Source organism: Talpa occidentalis, unplaced genomic scaffold (genome assembly GCF_014898055.3).
Source record: "Talpa occidentalis isolate TD23 unplaced genomic scaffold, MPIMG_talOcc4v2.1 talOcc4.1368, whole genome shotgun sequence".
Classification (NCBI taxonomy): domain Eukaryota; kingdom Metazoa; phylum Chordata; class Mammalia; order Eulipotyphla; family Talpidae; genus Talpa; species Talpa occidentalis.
In genome coordinates, this window is record NW_023601398.1 from 1 (window position 1) to 20,188 (window position 20,188).

Consider the following 20,188-nt stretch of genomic DNA (forward strand, 5'->3'; position numbering starts at 1 on the left):
CCACCAATTAACTATTAGACTAATAAATGAATTCAGTAAAGCTGCAGTATACAAAAATCAATATACATAAAACTGGTTGCATTGCTACAGACTCAATACTGATCAGGAGGTTACAGTAGAAAGGTTGGAAAGAAGGCACCACAAGAAGAGAGACCAGGCTCACACAATGCTGGTAGCTGGAGGTAGAGGTAGAGGGTGGTTAACATAGTCATCATTAAAACAGCTATCAAAATGAATATTCCCTTAGGTGCCAACTGCTACAGCAAGTATCAGACAGCTATAAAAATATCACCAGTGCAAACCAGGGTGGGGATATGGAGATTTGAGGGCCATTGTAGAAAATCATTGGTCCTTAGAATCAACCCAGCCAACCCTAGAAGTAGTTAGGCTAATGAATTAACAACTCCAAAGGAATGACCCTAAAAAAGAATACTTTGTCTCCGTGCAATTTTGTACTGGCATGAGGCAGCAGCCCATCTGCCAGCCTGTGCCTATGCAGGTGTTCCTTGTGACATCATTCTCCCTGCAGCAGCTCTCCTGCCACCTCTGACCATGCCAGTGTTTTCTCGTCACTGACCTCCTCCTTTGCAAAGGATTAGAGGCAGCTCTCCTCCCACGGCTGCTCGCCTGTGACTATGCAGGTCTCTGTTTTAGCAACCTGTCCCTTTCAGGGGCAGCTCTTTCTGCCCCTGTGTCTGTGTAACCATCTTTATTCTTTTTCCCCCTTTATAATAAACTTGCCCTTCTGGATATAACTAACACCCCTGTGTCATGGAGAAACTCGCCTGGAAAACTCACTGGTGCTACTGAAAGGGGAATGCTGGTAAAACTTCCCAGAGTTAAACCAAGGACCCCACTCTCTGAAACCAACAGCTCCAAAATACCAATAAATTTCAATACAATCAACCGAAAAGAATTAAGTAAACACTCCCTCTTACAACTGCATCAAAAAGAATACCTAGGAATAAACTTAACCAAAGTGTTCAAAGACTGTATGCTCCAAACTATAAGACATTTATGAAAAAAACTGAAAACAATAAATGTAGGTATTACATGCTTATTAATTAGAAAAATTCATATTGTAAACTGTCATAACCCAAAGCAATTTAGATCCAAAGCAATACAATCCAATGCAATTCTCATCAAAATTCTGATAGCACTTTTCACAGAAAGGGAGCAAATAATCAAAAAAATTATATGGAACCATAAGACCCCATAGTCAAAGCAAAGTTGGGGAAAGACAAAGCTGGAAGTATCATAGTCCCTAATTTCAAACTATATTACCAAGCTGTAGTAATCAAGACAGTACAGCATTGTCATAAAAGCACAGATCAATGGAACAGAAGAGAAAGCCCAGAATGGAGCCATATACAATGGAGAAAGAGCAGTTTCTTAAGTAAATGGTATTGGGAAAATTGGACAGTCAGAGTCAAAAGAATGAAACTTGACCACTCTCTTACACCACACACAGCAATTAACTCAAATTGGCGTAAAGGCTTAAATGTAAGAACTGACACCAAAAACTCCTAGAAGAAACGTAATTGGTAAAAGTTCCTTGACACTGGTTTTGGTGATTTTTTTGGATCTAATACAAAGTGGGTCTACATCAAACTAAAAAAGCTTCTTCAAAGAAAACTCAATATTGAAAAGGCAGCCTATAAAATGGGAGAAAATATTTGCAAATCCTATCTGATAATGGATCAATATCCAAAACACACAAAGAACTCATATAACTCAACAGCAAAAACTCAATCTGATTTAAAGACGGGCAGATATGAATAGACTATTTTTCCAAAGATGACATAAAGATGGCTAACAGGTATACATGAAAGGTGGCTCAACATCACTAATTGCCAGAGAAATGCAAATCAAAACTACACTGAAATATTACCTCTCAGCTACTAGAATGGCTTTTCTCAAAAAGACTAGAAATAAGTTGCTAGGGCCTCCCTGGTGGCGCAAGGGGTTAAGAACCCTTGCTATGAAGCTATCTGCAGCCACTGCAGCACAAGTTTGATCCCCAGCCAGGGGCTACCCACATGGCGCAGCAGACCTTTCCTGTCTCAACCACTGCTCCCCTCAGCAGTGTATTTCAGTCAATCTGCCTGTTCTGTTCCCCACTCTGTCTCTGGTCAATCTTCTCACCCTCCACACCTCTGACCATACCCTGGTTCTTGTAGCATAAATAAATAAATCTTTAAAATAAAATAACAAGTGCTAGAGGATGAGGCAAAAAAGGAACTTCTGTCCAACACTGGTGGGAATATAAATTAGTGTGGACTCTACGGAAGACTATGGAGGTATCTCTCAAAAGTTAAAAACAATTATCATATAATCTACCAACTCCACTTCCAGTTATTTATCTAAAGAAAACAATCTAGTTATTTATCTGAAGAAATTGAAAACACTAACTCAAGAGATCTGCAACCCTCTGCCCATTGTATCATAATTCACAATAGCCAAGATAGGCAAGAACCTAAGTGCCCAGTGATGGATGAATGCATAAAGACAATGTGGTATGCCCGCATACAGAGGCAAAATGGAACATTATCTTGTCATAAAAAAAGAAACCTGGCTTTTTTGTGACAACATGGATGGACAGCAAAGGCACTCATTATTGTAAGTGAAATAAGTCAAAGAAAAGAGAAATACTATGTGATCTCATTTATATGTGTGAGGGCTGAAAGAGAACAAAAACACACCAACCAAGCAACCTCACAGACAAGAACAGATTGGTGGTTGCCAGAGGTGGCTGGTGAAAAAATGGTAAAGGTTGTCCAAAGATATAAACTTGTAGTTATAAAATAAATGTCACGGGCCTCCCCTGGTGGTGCAGGTGGTTGAGCACAGCATTATGAAGCTGTCCGCAACCTCTGCAGCGCCCGGTTCTATCCCGGCGGCTGGCGACGGTCCCACATGGCGCAGCAGACCTCGCCTGTCGTGCCCGCTGCTCCCCTGCAGTGTATTTCGTCAGTCTGCCTGTTCTGTTCCCTGCTCTGTCTCTGATGAATCCTCCTCCTCCTCCGCGAATCTGGCCTGTACCCCGGTTCTTGTATAAATGAAATCTTTAAAAAATAAATAAAAAATGTCACTGGGATATAATGTACACAGTATGGGAATACTATGATTAATAAAACCGTGTTGTATATTTGAGAGTTGTAGAACAGTCATACTTAAACTGTTAGCACAAAGAATATAACAGAATGTAACAAAAAGATGACAGATTTAATACTTCTATAATTTGAAATATATACAAGTATCTAAATTATGCTGTATACCTGAAACTAATGTTATTTGTCCATTACATCTCGATTAAAAAAAAATAAACACACTGAGTCACTTGATATCTCAAGAGGCACTATATAGCCTACTGGTTAAAATACAAACTCTGAAATCATACTATCTAAATTGAAATTCTGAGTTTTGTCAGTTACTAGTAAGTTACTTAACCAATCTGTATCTTAATTCCTACAACTGCATTTTTTATAGTAATATGTCTACTTCTTATTTGTTACAAAGATTCAAAGAGTTAATTATCTGAAGTCTTTAGAATAAGGCTTTATAGAATGAGAGACATGTCCCTTATGACTATTATCCAGTTACCTATTAACCACCGTGATTAATGAGCCCTCGAAATGTGACCAGTATAGCTAAAGTAATGATTTTTAGTTTACTAAAAATGTAAATGTAAAGAACCACATGTGGCTAGCACCAACAGCCTTACAATACTGCCTGGAACATAATACTAGTCAGTGTTTGTTATTATTACATGATCACTTGACAAAGACCTGGAAACATTTGACAAATATTGGAACAAGAAAAATATGATCCGGCCTTCCTAGTGGCACAAGGGTTAAGTCTCAGTACTTTTAAGCTAAGCCACTATAGCATGAGTTCAATTCCGGTCAGGGAACTAACCCACATGGCACAGCAGACCTCCCCGGTCTTACCCGCAGTTCCCCTCAGCAGTGTATTTCAGTAGATAGGCCTGTTCTGCTCCACGATCTCTAGTGAATCCTCTCATCCCTCCCTCCCCAGCCCCTCCACCCCCATGCCTCTGACCTACTCCCCAGTTCTTGTATGCATAAATGAAAAAAAATAAATCTTTAAAAAAGAAAAATATGATCAACTACTAAGAATTCCTTTCTAAAGCACCACCTTAAGGGAAGATTTGTTTTGTGTTTTGTTTTTTTAACTTTTGACAGGAGTGGCATAAACACAATTTAGAAGTTAACGTGTTTCCTATAGAACTGGGTAGTTGGGACCTCCCTGGTGGCATAGGGGTTAAGTCTCAGCTCTTTGACTCTGATGGCCCAGAGTATGATCCCTAGCCATGGAGCTAACCCACATATAGTGCAGAAAGACCTCTTCTGCCTCACCCGCTGATGCCCTTAGCAGTGTATTACAGTAAATCAACTTGCTCTGCTCCCTACTCTGGGGTGAATCCTCTCAGCCCACGCACCTCTGACCTTCACCCCAGTTCTTCTATGCAAAAATAAAATCTTAAAAAAAAAAAAGTGGGTAGTTACACTAAATATGTACTTAATAAAGACTTGAATTCTCCAGTGACTAAACTATCCTGATAGGACAGAAAACAAGAGAAAATAAACAGTATACTTTCATTTGAGATGAATAAGAGAAACAGGGCCTCCCTGGTGGAGCGGGGTGAATTCTCAGCACTATCAAGCTATCACCAGCCATGTGACATGAGTCTGATTCCTGGCCAGAGAGCTATCCCAAATGGTGTAGCAGACCTCTCCTCTCTTGCCCGCTGCTCCCCTTAACAGTGTATTTCAGTAGGTCCACCTGTTCTGCTCCCTACTTAGTCCCTGCTGAATCCTCTCATTACCATCCCCCGCAACTTGGCCTACTCCCCAATTATTGTATGCATAATTAAAAATAAAGCTAAAATAAAAAAGAAACAGGATTTTTTACTAGACTGAATTCCTTGAGGTATAAAAAGACACTGTATGATTATCAATATTAATTATGTGTCATGTGGTAAGTATTTAAAGTATAAATTCAATCCTTAGATTTCCATCAAGATACTGGAATTAGATTATTTGCTTGTAAGCATAAAACCTGGGTTTTAGTCCTGGTTCTAACCAAAGATTAGGACTAAACCACCAACTCCACTATTCTCCTTAAAATAATAAAATGAAAAAGAAAGCCCCCCGCCCATCCTATTGCCCACACAGGATTACAAGGACAAAATAATATAAAACCTACCTCCACTTAATGTCCCATGAGGATCAAATATGTCACCTCCTAGAGTTACAGTTCTAGTCATTATCCTTTTATCAAAAGCCACTTTTTTTGCATTGTCCATACTGTCACAAACAAATGTTGTTCCAAAGACAAATTCCATTGCTTTCTGAAGTTCTGGTTTGTAGTCAACCAGGGATAGAGCCACATGAACATTGTTAGGGCCAACCTGTAAGGAAATAGATTATGTCACAGTTTATACTTGTCCTCTCCCTTCAAATATATTTATAAACCACAAAGAATTAAAATAAAAATTAAAATAATCTATATTTAGTACTGTATTACTTTTGAAATTTAAAAAATACTAACAGAAAATTCAATAGTTTAGGGGAAAAAATTTCATGTTTAAACACTGAAAGATCTACTAGTAAGTAAAACACAATGAAAGTACCAAGCATTACAAGAATTTCTACTAAGTAGGAGCCACTACCAAGTTTCTGAATTAAAAATGGACTAGTTGCATACTACTTTAATTAAAGCACAGCAATGGATCGAGTTAACACAATTGCAAAAAATGCTCCCCTTAAAAATTTTTTAGCCCCTCATCCCTTTGTTTTGATACAACTCTCTTATCCTGGTAATAATGTCTGTCTCTGCCCTTTTTTCTTTTTAACTAAGATGAGCAGAACAACTTGTTCTTTTTAGAAAAACTTGTTCTTAAGAACTTTGTATCACTATCCTTTATGGAGTTTAAGAGCAGCAGCAGAAATCACAATGAAAGTAGCACTGGGTAAGGTATGTTCAGCATTTGTTTGACAGAACAGTTACCATTATCTAAATCTGGTTAAGAGATCTAAGTGGAACTATTTTTGTTGTTATTTGAGATTCCAATTTACTTAGAGGCCAGGACTTCACCCAAGGCTGAAGTGCCTTTCTAAGTTTTGGAGACCACCCAAAGGTGATTTTTCAAAGCAAAGGAAATACTAACCCAAAATACCACCTTTCACTTACTCTGTACTTATCCTCCTTTTGATATTATGGACACAACTGGATTTTGAGATTATTTCATTAAAGATTTCTCAATTTCAGCAAGTGTACTATATTTTTAGTATCTTAATTACAAATGTATTTATCAGTTTCATAGAATTGCACTTTATATTTACACACCTGGAATGCCTGTGCCATTAACAAACTGATAGTGCTGCTGGACATTATGATTGGCTTTATGTTTTTAACCAATACCACACAGCGATACTAGTCCTTTATATCTACCTTCTGTACTCATCTATCTTTTTTTTTTTTTTTTTAACTAGTAGGCATGCCACTTTAGATCTACCTCAGCAGCTGACTGGATATCCTAGTGATCGGCTTCGTGACTATAAAACTGATGGATATTTTCCGTAATTGTTGCCCCTGTGGGCAGTGTAAAGCTGCCTGACATGAAACAAAAACATGGAGAATTCTGGTATTTAAGCTCTATAACTTTAGCTATTTCAGAAATCAGAAATTTCATGTTTAATATCAGTTGATAGTCAGATGGTTTGACTTAAGATTTATTACACACTGAAATACCAAGAAGAATTCTAGTCTGACATTTATCTTTACTTTCCATCTAACTGAATAAAAACCAACTCTATTTTGTTACAATTTTTTAAAGCATGGTAACACAGTATTTTTTGATTCTACATGATTACTCCCCTATTCTTAATTAATGTCCTCTAATAAAGATGCAGAAAAAAATAAAGACTTACAAGATTCTGAGCAACTCTCAGAGTTTCTGGAGCAATACATCTGGCTGAAATTTTATTGAGTGGAATTATAGTATATCGACGCTTCAATTCCCCTTTTTCTAGTAGTTTTTTTCCAGTAACCTAAAACAATGTTCATTTGAAAAAAAAAATTATTGATGACAGAAAATATCCAAATGGAAGGAGTGATTGTTTAGGAATTCATAATCAAATTTTTATTGCCTTCCATGCGTAACAACCAAATGCCCAGGATTGATAATATGCATTCAAAACTCCTAATTAAGCATGACATCACCACTGGAACACAAGTAAATATAATCAATAATAAAATCAGAAAGTAAATGAGTGAATAGCATGTAAAAATAAGCAACCTTGGGAGAAACTTAAAACATCAAGAAAGTACCCAATTCTTCTAGCAGTACATATTTCAATCTAAATAACAATTACAAATTCTCTGTATTTACCTCTGTATCTACTACAACATTGTAAAGCCGCTCCCCTGCTACCAATTCTAAAGCTGTGGTTGCAGAAGTGTCTTTCACACTTATCAGGGAAGCTACCAGTCCTTTCACACAATTTCTATTCCAGTTCTTCTCTGGATCCCTAAAATAGAAAAGTTGACAAAAATCAATCTTTAGCTAGAAAAAATAGAAAAAGTTGTCCTTTATTAGTCAAGAGCTTTTCTGAAAACATATTTAATTGACATGAACACAGGTGAAGCATGTTGTCTTAAAAACTGAATGTTCCAGATGACTAGTCAGTTATTGCTTTAAATCAATCAAAAGTTCCCCAGTATATTGTTTTTAATGTAATAAATAATTTTAATGTTTTTAGTCATACATAGAATACATACATTGCTATAGTCATTCATACATACATTGCTATAAATTTTCCATGGAAAAAATTCATAAAGTTTTTAAAATGTTAATATTTAACATTGATAAAATAACTTTTAAGAAACTGGTTGAAGGCCTCCCTGGTGGCGCAGCAGTTGAGCGCTGGGTTGCGAAGCTGCCCGCAGCCTCTGCAGCGCTGGTTCAATCCCCGGCTGCTCCCCGGCCTCCGGAGGAGGGTCCCACATGGCGCGCAGACCTTTCCTGCCGCCCGCTGCTCCCCTCAGCAGTATACTTCGATCCTTCTGCCTGCTCTGCTCCCCGCTCTGGCTCTGGTGAATTCTCTCACCCTCCCGCGCTTCTGACTGTACCCAGTGCTTGTATAAATAAATAAAAATAAATCTTTAAAAATTTAAAAAAAAAATTAAAAAAAACTGGATTGAGATTAAATTGGTAGCCATTTTATTACGCAATAATTTTCCCATTCAACATCTGAAACAGCTCATTAAATATTTAAGGAAAACATACTAAGGAAGAGCAGTTTTTTGAAAAACAGTAATTCTCATACAAATATCTTAACATTAATAACATCTCCAGATTGTCTTCCAACTAAAAGTTTATCTTGGTTATTACTATGTTAAAATTTAAGGTTTAAATCTGTTACCTGTATGCAAATCGAAGGTTGGGAAATCTGGCCAAGAGAGCTTCGTATGTTTCCTTCAATCTACTGATATCACGAGACAACCGCCTGCGCCTTTCCAAAAGGTTTTCCTCCTTGTTTTCTGAACAGTAAATCATAAGTAAATTGAAATGAAGTTTTAAAAAAATTCAACTATTCTGATCTAAGGAAATACTAGAAACCTCTATTTCAAAAATATTTTTGGTAGCAAAATAATTTCTGATAAGTACTAAATAAAAAGCATACTTAACAAATTCCTATCAAGTGTCAAGTAGACATTATTTTCAATAACACAATTTTCATTCCAAGAAACAACACATGAACTGAATGCTACTATAGAAATATACAACTATTATTTCTGAGTCATCAAGTGGTATTGAATAAACATTAATATCTCAGTACTGATATTTCAAAAATTCCAAGTGCTGTTTTATACCTAGATATTTTGGGGACTATTTACGAATAGTTATTACACTAACACCCATTAATAGGGTAAAAATTTTTTCCTACTTGCTATTTCCTTAAACTTAGTTTCTGTCAACAATCACTTCCTTATAATGATTTACTACATGTTTTTAAAGGCAAACCTTCATAATTTAGCTTTTTCATTTCAGCTTCGAGTTTGTCTTTAAGTTTCCTCACTGCCTCTAAAGCATCTTGATCCTTCTTATAGCCACTATCCATCTTCTTTACTTCAGCTTGTTTAGTCTTTAATTCTTGTTGGGCATGTTTCAACTTCATCTGAGCCTGTAATAGAAAGATGTAACAAACTACATAAGAGGTAGACAGTACTAGCCAGACTCAGATTGGTTAAATTAAAAGACATCAGTCTTGAAAATGTAACTGTTAGGTCATTTGGATTAGTATTTCAACATAGCAATCATTTCCCAGTATTTTCTCCTAAAAAAACACGCACAAAACCAATACATGCTTAATTAACATAAGTCATTAAATAATTTTCAATTTAAGTCTATATTTTTAATACTTGTAAGAATAACAAGAGTTCAAAAATTATATTAAAAATAACTCATTAGCCAGTTAAAACCACAACAAAAAGCTCAAAATCCACAAGTCTACTTGTCTTCCTTTGCACTGAGGTATGCACATTTGTATTTGTATCTATTTGGGTGTTATATAACTGAGAAGAGGAGACGCTTTATTGAGCAATGAGAAATAAAATTATGTAGGAAAGTGAAACTGACAGAAATTTAACTGCTATGGTCTGATATTTAAAATTCTGCTAGAAGTTCTGAAATTTCAGGAGTCTTAGGTTTATATAATTGAGCACTATTCCTTAAAACCATGAGCTAGTTTTCTGAGACCAAGAAGGCTAGGAGGGCGTATCCTCTGAAACTGAACAGTAGTGGGTTTTTCCCCACATAAAATTAGTTAACAGAATAACTGACCAAACTTTGAAGTATTCTGCTATTGATATGTTTTTGTAAGCACTATTTTTGAAAAAAAATGTTGCAAATATATAAAACTTTGAATGGGATTAATATACAAAAACATAGGTGTATTTTTTTTTTTTAATGATGAGTGCTCCTTAAAAAATAATTCTGTACGTGGGGCCTCCCTGGTGGCGCAGCGGTTGAGCGCTGGGTTGCGAAGCTGCCCGCAGCCTCTGCAGTGCCGGTTCGATCCCCGGCCACCAGGCGAGGGTCCCACATGGCACGCAGACCTCTCCTGCCGCCTGCTGCTCCCCTCAGCAGTGTAGTTCTTCACTCTGCCTGTTCTGTTCCCCGCTCTGGCTCTGGTGAATTCTCTCACCCTCCTGTGCTTCTGACTGTACCCAGTGCTTGTATAAATAAATCTTAAAAAAACAAATAAATATAAAAATAAAATTTATTAATTAAAAAAAAATAAAAAAAAATAAAAAGTTAAAAATAAATAAATAAATAAATAAATAATTCTGTACGCATGCACACACACTTTTCTGCCCTCAAATTATGTGTTCATAAGACTTTAAGTTGCATTAAATGAACAAATTTGAAGCCATCACAATAAACTGAAAAAACTCTGAAGATTAAGAAATCAGAGTTAGGGAAGCTAAAGACTGGAATGGGGATAGAGATATTTCCAAGGAGGATGTTGTAGTTTCAGAAACTAGGTGTAGTGGACACAGAAATGGAGAGGACATTTTTGGTTTCCTGTTAAAGCCTTAAGACATCAATTTTATGATGGCAAAGGATGAGAATAAACTGACTAATTGTCAATGTTCCATACAATGCAGCAGACAGACTAAACTATTGTACTTACAGTTTCAGTTAACCTACAAAAGTATTTTATGTTTTGCAGCATCTTAACAAATTAACATCACCAATATTTAGTATCAGCATGTTTGAATTTCATTGTATAAGGTGTTACAGAGTGGTTGAGTAAACAGTCCATCATTTTCATTATTTTATAATTGACAAAAGCATATAATATGAAGCAAGTTCTCTGATGAAAAAAACTGCAATCACACGGTACTTAAATTTTACCTGTTTAGCTTCTGTTTGAGCTTTACTTATGTCATTTTTACAGGCCATCATTTGACCAGCAAGAGTCGCTTCTGCTCCATCTTCATTACTGGAGAGGCCAGCGGAAACAGCATTAAAATGCTGCTGTGCAGCAGCCAAAGCTTCAGCATCTTTATTGTTTGCTTCTTGAAGGGCGCTCAATCCATCTGTTATCTTTTTAACCTCTTTTTCCTTTGCTGCTAAAGTTTTAGAATCCTAAGAGTTTCAGATTGGAAATATTACATTAAAAAAAATTCATTTACTTATATGTATCTGTAAGTCATCAAGTTTCATAGCAATTTGAAGTGGGCATGACAATAACGAAAATAATTTAATCATCATAACTTTAAATATTTTATTCCTATTTTGAGATTCATTCTCTTGTTTTTAGGATAAATGTACATTTTACCTACTAGAAATACTTTCATTTCACGTTATAGTCAAATGTGGACAATAAAGAACTAAAATATCACTGAGGGATTTTAAGCACAAGAGTGATGTGACCCAACTTTTATTTTAGCTTCTGGAAAGAAGAGATAGAGCAGCAAGAAAAAAAAAAAAAAAAAAATGAAGAGTAAAAGACAACTAAGAAGGAAATTACTACAGTAAGCCTCATTCAAGATGATGGTCTGAACCAGTTTAGCCATGATGACAGTGATGAAAAGTTGCTGTATCCTAGATACATTTTTAACGTCAAGAGAATTTTGTCATGGATTAGAAATGGGATTAGATTAAAAAAAAAGGGAAATTATGGAAGGACAAGGATTTCTGGACTGAACAATCAGGTTAACAGTGTAGACATTTACTGACATGAAAATTCAGTAACTCATGTAGGTTTGGATAAATGGGGAAAATTTAAGAGCTCTATTTTGGCTATGTTAACTTTTAGACTTATTAATCGTCCAAATAAAAGTGTTGATTTAGTAGTTGGACAAATGAGTCTAAAGTTCAGGAAAGATGTCTAAGCTAATTAAAGATTTGAATGAGATCAACAAATAAAAATTAAGAGATAAAGGGCAGGATGAGCCATTGAAGAGATGATGTATATGGAGTAATCCTGAGCACTTAGACCTGGAGCATGCCAACTTTGCATTTTGTCTTGTATTACTAACCTACATTCAAAATTCCTATATTCAACTATCTAACAGCACCTATAGCCTATTATATTCACACTGTACTTCTTCCTATTCTGCATCTTAGCTAACAGTACCTCTGTATTTCCCACTGTTAAAGACAAAAATCTGGAGTTATCCTTCAGTCTTTTTCTCTTTCTTGTTCAACAACCAACATGTCACTTGTTGGATCTACTCTTAAACTACACATAAAATACCACAACTACTTTTAAAACATCCATTTCTACTGCACTAATTTATGCAAGGATTATCACTTGGATTAGCAGCCACTACTAGCTGGATTCTCTGCTTCTTCCTTTTATCTACAGTTTGTATTCAAAACAGAATGGGGCCTCCCTGGAGGTCTAGGGGTTAAGTCTCAGCACAATCACCACTATGGCCTAAGTCTGATTCCCAGTCAGGGAGCTGCATATATGGCACAGTAGACTTCTCCTGTTTCATCCACTGCTCCCCTCCGCAGTGTATTTCAGTACATCTGCCTGTTCTGCTCCCCACTGTCTCTGGTGAATCCTCTCATTCCCTCACTGCTTACACCCCAGTTCTTCTACACACCCCCACACACACGTTAGAACAGCCTAATTAAAACATTAAAAATGTCATCCTCTCGATCAACTCGTGACATCCCTTGTCTCTTACTCAGAAACTGTACACACTGCAAAAATGTGTTATCATACACCTATCACCTTTCTGTATCCCTATACTTAGTACCAGCAGCCCAATTATTTATTTTTCTAATACCTTAGGGACCTGGAGCAATTAGTGCTCTTCTGCTGGAAATTTGTCCCCAAAGCCTCCCAATTTATCTACATGGTTCTCTGACCTCTACCTCCTATGGTCATCAATGAAGAATCACCCTCTCAATGAGCTCTTCAATATCTATTAAATTAAAAATTCCAAACTGTACCCTAATATTCCTAATCCCCTACCCTGCTTTATTTTTTCCTCTACATCACAGTTATCACTATAAAACAAATCATCTTGCACAGTTATTTTCGCATCATTTCCCTCAACGGAATGAAGACCCAGAAAATGTTTTGTCCATTTTTGTTATAGTCGACATTGCCATATTCCCCAGCCCAACAACTATACTTGGTCCATAGCACTAAATAAATACTGACAGAATGGAAAAATGCATATTAGTGAAATTAAATAAAATTTCTATATGCTTACCTCGACCATGTTTTTCTCTAGTTCTTTACGTTTGTTCTCTTCACTTTCCAGATTTTTCTTCTTAAGATCAAAGGCACTTTGAGATTTAGTATTAACTCGCTGAGCTTCTGCAAGAGCATCTTCTAAAGAGCGTAGTATTCCTCCAATTTCCTATAATCAAATGCATCCAATGATTTCTACGTGAAGTACAAGTAAGCTTGTTAAAAAGCTATTTTGTTATCATACTTAAGATTAACAAATCAATATGGAAGACAATGCCAAGTAGATTCTAGTTATAATATATGATTTTTCAGAGTATATTATCCATTCTTATGTATATGCCTAACCTTATCTTTTCTTTTTTCCAAATCTTCTATTTCATGACTGAGAGCTTTTATTTTTTTATCATTCTCAGATAATTCTTCTTGAAGCTTTACAACTCTATCGTGCATTTCTTTAAACTCCTCAGCTGAGCGTTCTTTGGTATCTTCAGCCAGCAAAAACTGATAAGCAATATATAAACGACTCAAATGTTCTATCTCCCTCATTACTTTTTGGTATTCCAGGTAGGAAGATCTTTCCTGAAAGAGAAATCACCAACATAATATAACTCAAAACCCACATTTAAATAAACTTGGAAAGAATCAAACAGCAACATGCATACAATTTTTCCTTACAAGACAGAATAAACTTTGCCTTATATTTAAGTGATCATGGATTTGGATTATCAACTTTAAAAAACTTTAACAAAAGAACTCTGGCTTTTATTTAACATTAAACCATTCCCAGTAAATTCGACGAGGATATTTATTTTAATACATATTTTATGCAGTTGGGACAAACGGACATATGGTCACAGATAAGGGGTAGACAGTAACCTACACACTCACCAATGATATACTAAATTTTTTTGTTGTACACTGCAAAGACATTCATTCATTTAACTATTTAAAAGCTTTTGCTCACATACACTAAACTTTATTTCCATAAGGACCCTATGGGGCAGACACAGTAACACTTAAAATTCCTACTTTGCTGATGAAGAAATTCAGAGTGGTGAAATGACTCATCCATGCTGCTAGATTTAGAGAAATTTGGCAAAATTAGGTATAAAACATAAGTTAAAATTACTGACCTAGTGTTTTCTATTAAATTGTGCAAGAGGTAGCGTCAAGATCAGAATTTTTCAGTCTTTCCAATAATATCTAAACTCTTATATGGACTCAGAAAATAGCTCTGAGAAGGACAAAAATTTAAGGAGCATTTAATAAATTCAGTGAAAGTGCATTCTTTTCTGAAACACTGATTATGACTTCAAGAACTGTACATATTTTAAAGGAAATTCAGTCATGTTTCATTACCTTCACTCACCAAATGCCTTGACAGCAATAATGGTAGTGATAGTCCCAATCATGCTAGGAGTTATTCATGCTAACAAGGGAAGACTGCCATTATCATCAAGAAATATTACTCCAGTCAATTCTGGTTATGCAAGAAAATCTAGACTTATTTCTCTCCAACAAAACATTGAAATATGGCAAATCATTTTCTGAGATTATGAAGAGCAATCTTCAAAATCATTATGACTTAATAGATATAAAGTACATGTCCTCTAAAAGCAGAAGGCTGAGTTACAGAGTACTAATTCTATTCCTTATTTCATCCCAGAAAAAAAAATTCCTGTTTAGTATACAATTCATTCCTCATGTTTGATCCTGAACACATCACCAATTTTGAGAGACATTATAATTGGTTATCTTCACATCTATAGTGTATACCTCTTTTAATTTTTGAATGGTTGGTGTAATCTCTTCTTCAAGTATCTAAAAATAAAGGAAAAAGTATGTAAAGTACCATTAGGAAAAATAACATGGGAGGCTAAGGAAAATGAATAGGAGAAAATTTCCTTCTTTATAGGAAAGCAATGTCAAAAAAAAATCACTGTCTTCTTTATAAACATTTCATATAGGGCCTCCCCTGGTGGCGCAGCGGTTGAGCACTGGGCTGCAAAGCTGCCCGCAGCCTCTGCAGCTCCGGTTCGATCCCCGGCCCCCAACAAGGGTCCCACATGACGTGACAGACCTCTCCTGCTGCGCCCACTGCTCCCCTCAGTAGTGTATTTCGTCAATCTGCCTGTTCTGTTCCCAGCTCTGGCTCTGGTGAATTCTCTCACCCTTCCGCGCTTCTGACTGTACCCAGTGCTTGTATAAATAAATAAACAAATCTTTAAAAAAAAATTTAGACATTTTATATAAATTTCATTACCGTCTTAATTTCTTTAAGCTTAGCCTCCTTTTTTCTATAGTTTTCTGGGCAGCTATTTTTTTGTATTCATACATCCTGGTTCCAGCCGCTTCTTCTATCATGGACAAAATCTGTAATGACATTGAATAATATTTTAAGAATCCACGACAATGCGCTACATAAAGTTCACACTAAGAATACCATTTAAGGCCTTGACCTTAGCACCCTACCAAAATAATGGCCAAAATGGATAATGGAAGTACATAAAAATGTACATACCAGCATAATCCTAACATTGAAGAAACATTTCTGGCCTCTAATTCTAAAAATCAAAAATTCTGCTACTGAATTTCCAGAAAACATCTCTTTAAAAATTGAAGCCAGTAATTTCTCCCTCCTGATTTCCTTCAAATTCAAATCTAAAAAGGCAAAAATAAGACTAACATCATTCAGATTTCAACAGCCGTGCCTACTGAAAATTCTTCCAAGTGAGACCAATCATATTTTATGTCTACGAGGATGAAAAATGGCATAACATTTGCATCTCAACTGTGGCAATGCTTTCAGAACTTGAACAAGTCACGTAATATTCTCTTTGCCTCAGTTTCTTTATCCACAGTATCACTAATACCTCATAACATTTAAGAACTTAAAAAAATAAATCCTTTGAAAAGCACTCTGAAAAAAGTAAATATTAATCAGTTTTAACATTATAAGGATAATTCTGTCAGTATACCTTTTTCAAAAATGTCTATATTCTATCAATTCCTATTTCAAGGATTATTTCTTTGAAACCACCTTGATTTCTATGTATTGACAGTTTTCAAATTAGAAGTTTTCGTTAAGATGTTGTCTAAAGATAGAATTTATAAGGGGAGAGAGGATCAACATGGTGGTGGAGAAACGCTACCAGTAAGTTCTCCCATAAAACCGGTTAATAGGGAGGAAAAGCGGCAGGTCCCTGGGAGAACCGGGACACGGAAGATAAATGGGCGACTCTGGCAAACTGCGCAAAGAGGAAAGTTACAATAAAAGAGGACGAGAAGAGAGGAAAGCTCAGAACCTTGCTACCCTCCGCCACCCACAAAGCCGGCACTCTCCGACCAATAAGAAGGAGAAAAAAAAAAAAAAAAACCAACAAAAAACAAGAGCAAACTAGAGATCAAGTGGGACAGTGAGTGGAAAGGAACTACTGCAGGCACAACAACCCAAGACCGGGAACTATGGAGAATCCTGCGGGAACCGCCAAGGAGGTGAGTGAATGGCTCCTGGCGCCACTGGAGGAAGAAAAGGACTCCGCAGAGAGACCTGCAAATAGCCAAAGGCCAGGCAGTAAACTTGCGCGGAAAAGCGCACCCGCGCTGGAAAAGCATACGCGGATCGTGGCTGCCCAGATCCCTGGGACCTAGGTTTGTGGGGAGATGTGAGGGAGCCGGCACTGAGGTGAATGACCCTCACTGGGTTATCAAAAACCAGGCGCCTGGGCACTGGAGCAGGGTGCAAAAGGCGCCATTTCTGCCAACACTGAACTGGGCTACCGCGGCGCCCCAGATCTGAGGGCTTCAGAGCTGAAAACCGAGAGTGAAATTCAGGGCGGGGGGGATCCCCACACCACGCGGCACAGGGCATACACAGCACCCCCACACCGTTGAGGCATTCCACGCCACCCCCACTCAGTTCGCCAGGAGACCCACAGGGCAAAAGCACAGTTCTGGAAGGATACTAGGAAAGATCTCTGCTGCCACCTAATGAACAGAACAAAATCACCCACTTCCTAGTAGTCGGAAGCCAGGGTTTCCAAAACCCCCTCCGGCTCTGAGAGAGGGCAGGCCATACAAACAGGGGTAAGAATGGAAACAAGGCATGGAGCAAGACCCCATTCTGGAACTGAGAGCCAGGCATAAGATCTGGGGCATGGGATTTGCCGTAACAGTGGGCACTGCACAGAGTGACAGCTGGTGTTTTGGATCTGAGACCCTGGGATTGAGAATTAGAGTGCAGAATTCAGGGCACAGCAACAGGTGAACATGGGGCAGACACAGCTTCCAGCGTGAGCAATCCGCCCCTGTGTTGAGGTGCTCTCCTACCCCAGCCCCACCCAGTTTCTCAGAGAACTATGGGGAAAAGCACAGGTGGCAAGTACAGATCTCTGGTGCCACCTAGTGACCAGAGCAAAATCACCAACTAGCTGATTCCCTGCTGGAGCTGAGTAAATATGGAGGGAGGGAACTGTAACAGACTGAGCCAGCAACACAGCCACAGCATCAAAACCCTAGTGGAGTTTTGGCCTAAAGTGCTGGTCTCAGTCTGGTAAACAGTTTCTGACACCCTTGAAGAAGCAATCCAAAGAGACGCCCGCCAACACCAGTGGCACAACATCTCAATGCACAGAACTAAATAGAAAGCAAACAGCAGGGAGAAGGAAAAATATAAATAATCGAGCAAGCCCACAGGGGAAGGACACACCACAAAAAGAAAATCAGTCACCAGAACTCAACAACAATGACATGGAAGAACTTCTCTGCCTGTCAGAAAATTTAGATTCATCATGATTAAAAAGTGTAAAGAATACGGAAAGGAAAAAAATTATATGAGACAAAATATCAATGAATTGAAGAACGAAAATGAGACCTTAAGAAAGGAAATAAAAAGAGGAGACTAAAAGATTACTGGAGGAGACAGAGAGCTCTCGGAAAAGCATTGAAAACAGAATTGAGGAAATGGAAGAACGGATCAGTACTCTTGAAGATACAGAAATAAAAGAACCAGAAATAAAAGAAAGAGAGAGAGAAGTACAAAGGAAGAAGAATGAGGACAATATTCAAGAATTATCAGACTCCACGAAGAGAGGAAATGTAAGAGTTACAGGCATTCTAGAAGGTGAGGAGACAAAGGATCTGAGAAATTATTCAAGGAGATAATAGAAGAAAACTTCCCAAACATGAAAAAGGAGATGAATATAGACATGCCAGAAGTGAGAACACCCAATTACCACAGTGAAAAGAAAACTACAGCAAGACACATAACAGTAAAGCCTCCAAGAGTCCAAGACAAAAAAAAAAAAAAATAATGAAACTAGCAAGGGGGAAGAAACAGATAACTTTTAAGGGAAAATCAATCAGGTTAACCTCAGACTTCTCTGAACAAACACTACGGGCAAAAAGAGAATGGAGTAACATTCAGCAGACTTCAACACAAAAAGCAAATGCCAACCAAGAATACTTTACTCTATAAAGCTCTCCTTCCTCTATGAAGAAAAAATATGGACCTTTTCAAACAAACAGACTCCAGAAATTCATTACAACCCCAACTAACCCCACTCCAAAAAATTCTACAAGAAGTCCTAAAGCCAAAACCAACAGTGGAATGATCAGAGAACAGAATAAAGTGAGGAATGAAATCACAAAAAAGACAAACAAAATGGCAAATACAGATACCAACATATCAATATTAACTCTAAATGTAAATGGATTAAACTCATCAATAAAGAGACACAAATTAAAAAAAAACAAAATCCAACGTTCCGCTTTCTCTAGGAAACACATTTCATTTAACACAAAAAATAAACACAGACTTAAAGTAAAAGGTTGGAAAACAATTCTACATGCAAATGGACCAAAAAAAGAAGACAGGAACAGCTACACTTCAAGTTAAAAAAGGTAAAAAGAGACATTGATGGACACTACATTATGATCAAGGGGACAATACATCAGGAAGCTATAATACTCATGAACATATACTCACCAAATGAAGGAGTACCAAAATATATTAGACAATTATTATCAGCTCTGAAAACAGACATTAAGAAAATACATATATAGGAGATTTCAACACCCCATTCTCTCACCAATGGACAGATCAACGAGACAAAAAATAGACACTAGAGCCCTAAATAAAGACATAGAATTCATGGACTTAACAGACATCTATAGGACACTGCACCCAAAAAAATCTGAGTACACATTTTTCTCAAACATGCACAGATCATTCTCCACAATCGATCACATTCTGGGCCACAAGACAAACATCAACAGATACATGAAGATCAAAATCATTCCAAATCATTCTCTGATCATAAAGGCATCAAACTAGAAGTAAATCATGAAAAAAAAACAAGGAAGTCTCCCACTTCATGGAGATTGAAATCACACTACTGGAAGACCACTGGACTAGAGGAGATCAAAGAAGAAATTGAAAAATACTTTGAGTTGAATGACGAGGACACCACTTTCCAGAATGTATGGGATGCAGCAAAAGCAGTAATAAGAGGAAAATAGGTAACAATACAGGCTCACATCAAAAAAACAAGAAGAGGGCCTCCCTGGTGGCACAGGTGGTTGAGCGCCGCACTGTGAAGCTGTCCACAGCCTCTGCAGTGCGGGTTCAATCCTGGCCGGCCGGCGAGGGTCCCACATGGCGCGGCAGACCTCTCCTGTCTCGCCCGCTGCTCCCTCAGCTGTGTATTTCATCAGTCTGCCTGTTCTGTTCCCCACTCTGTCTCTGGTGACTCCTCTCACCCTCCCGCACATCTGCCCTATACCCCGGGTTCTTGTATAAAAATAAATAAATCTTTAAAAAAAAAAACAAGAAAGAACTCAAAGAAACAACCCAATCTCATATCTCAAAGAGCTTGAAAAAAAAAAAAAAAAAAAAAAACAGCAAAAAAACCACCATAAAGCCAGCAGAAGATAGGAAA

At 37.3% G+C, this 20,188-nt stretch overlaps 1 protein-coding gene across 1 annotated transcript; it reads right to left on the minus strand.

The window, feature by feature from the left end:
* Positions 1 to 5,185: 5,185 nt before the first annotated feature.
* On the minus strand, positions 5,186 to 16,418 carry LOC119243960 (structural maintenance of chromosomes protein 2-like). The gene is given in 13 exon segments (XM_037509772.2): positions 5,186 to 5,434; positions 6,957 to 7,076; positions 7,418 to 7,556; positions 8,451 to 8,568; positions 9,053 to 9,212; positions 10,949 to 11,182; positions 13,270 to 13,419; positions 13,596 to 13,829; positions 15,027 to 15,071; positions 15,514 to 15,548; positions 15,551 to 15,623; positions 15,772 to 15,911; positions 16,403 to 16,418. Coding segments are annotated over 13 exon segments (1,698 nt in total). The 3' UTR covers positions 5,186 to 5,200.
* Between the last annotated feature and the right edge of the window lie 3,770 nt (positions 16,419 to 20,188).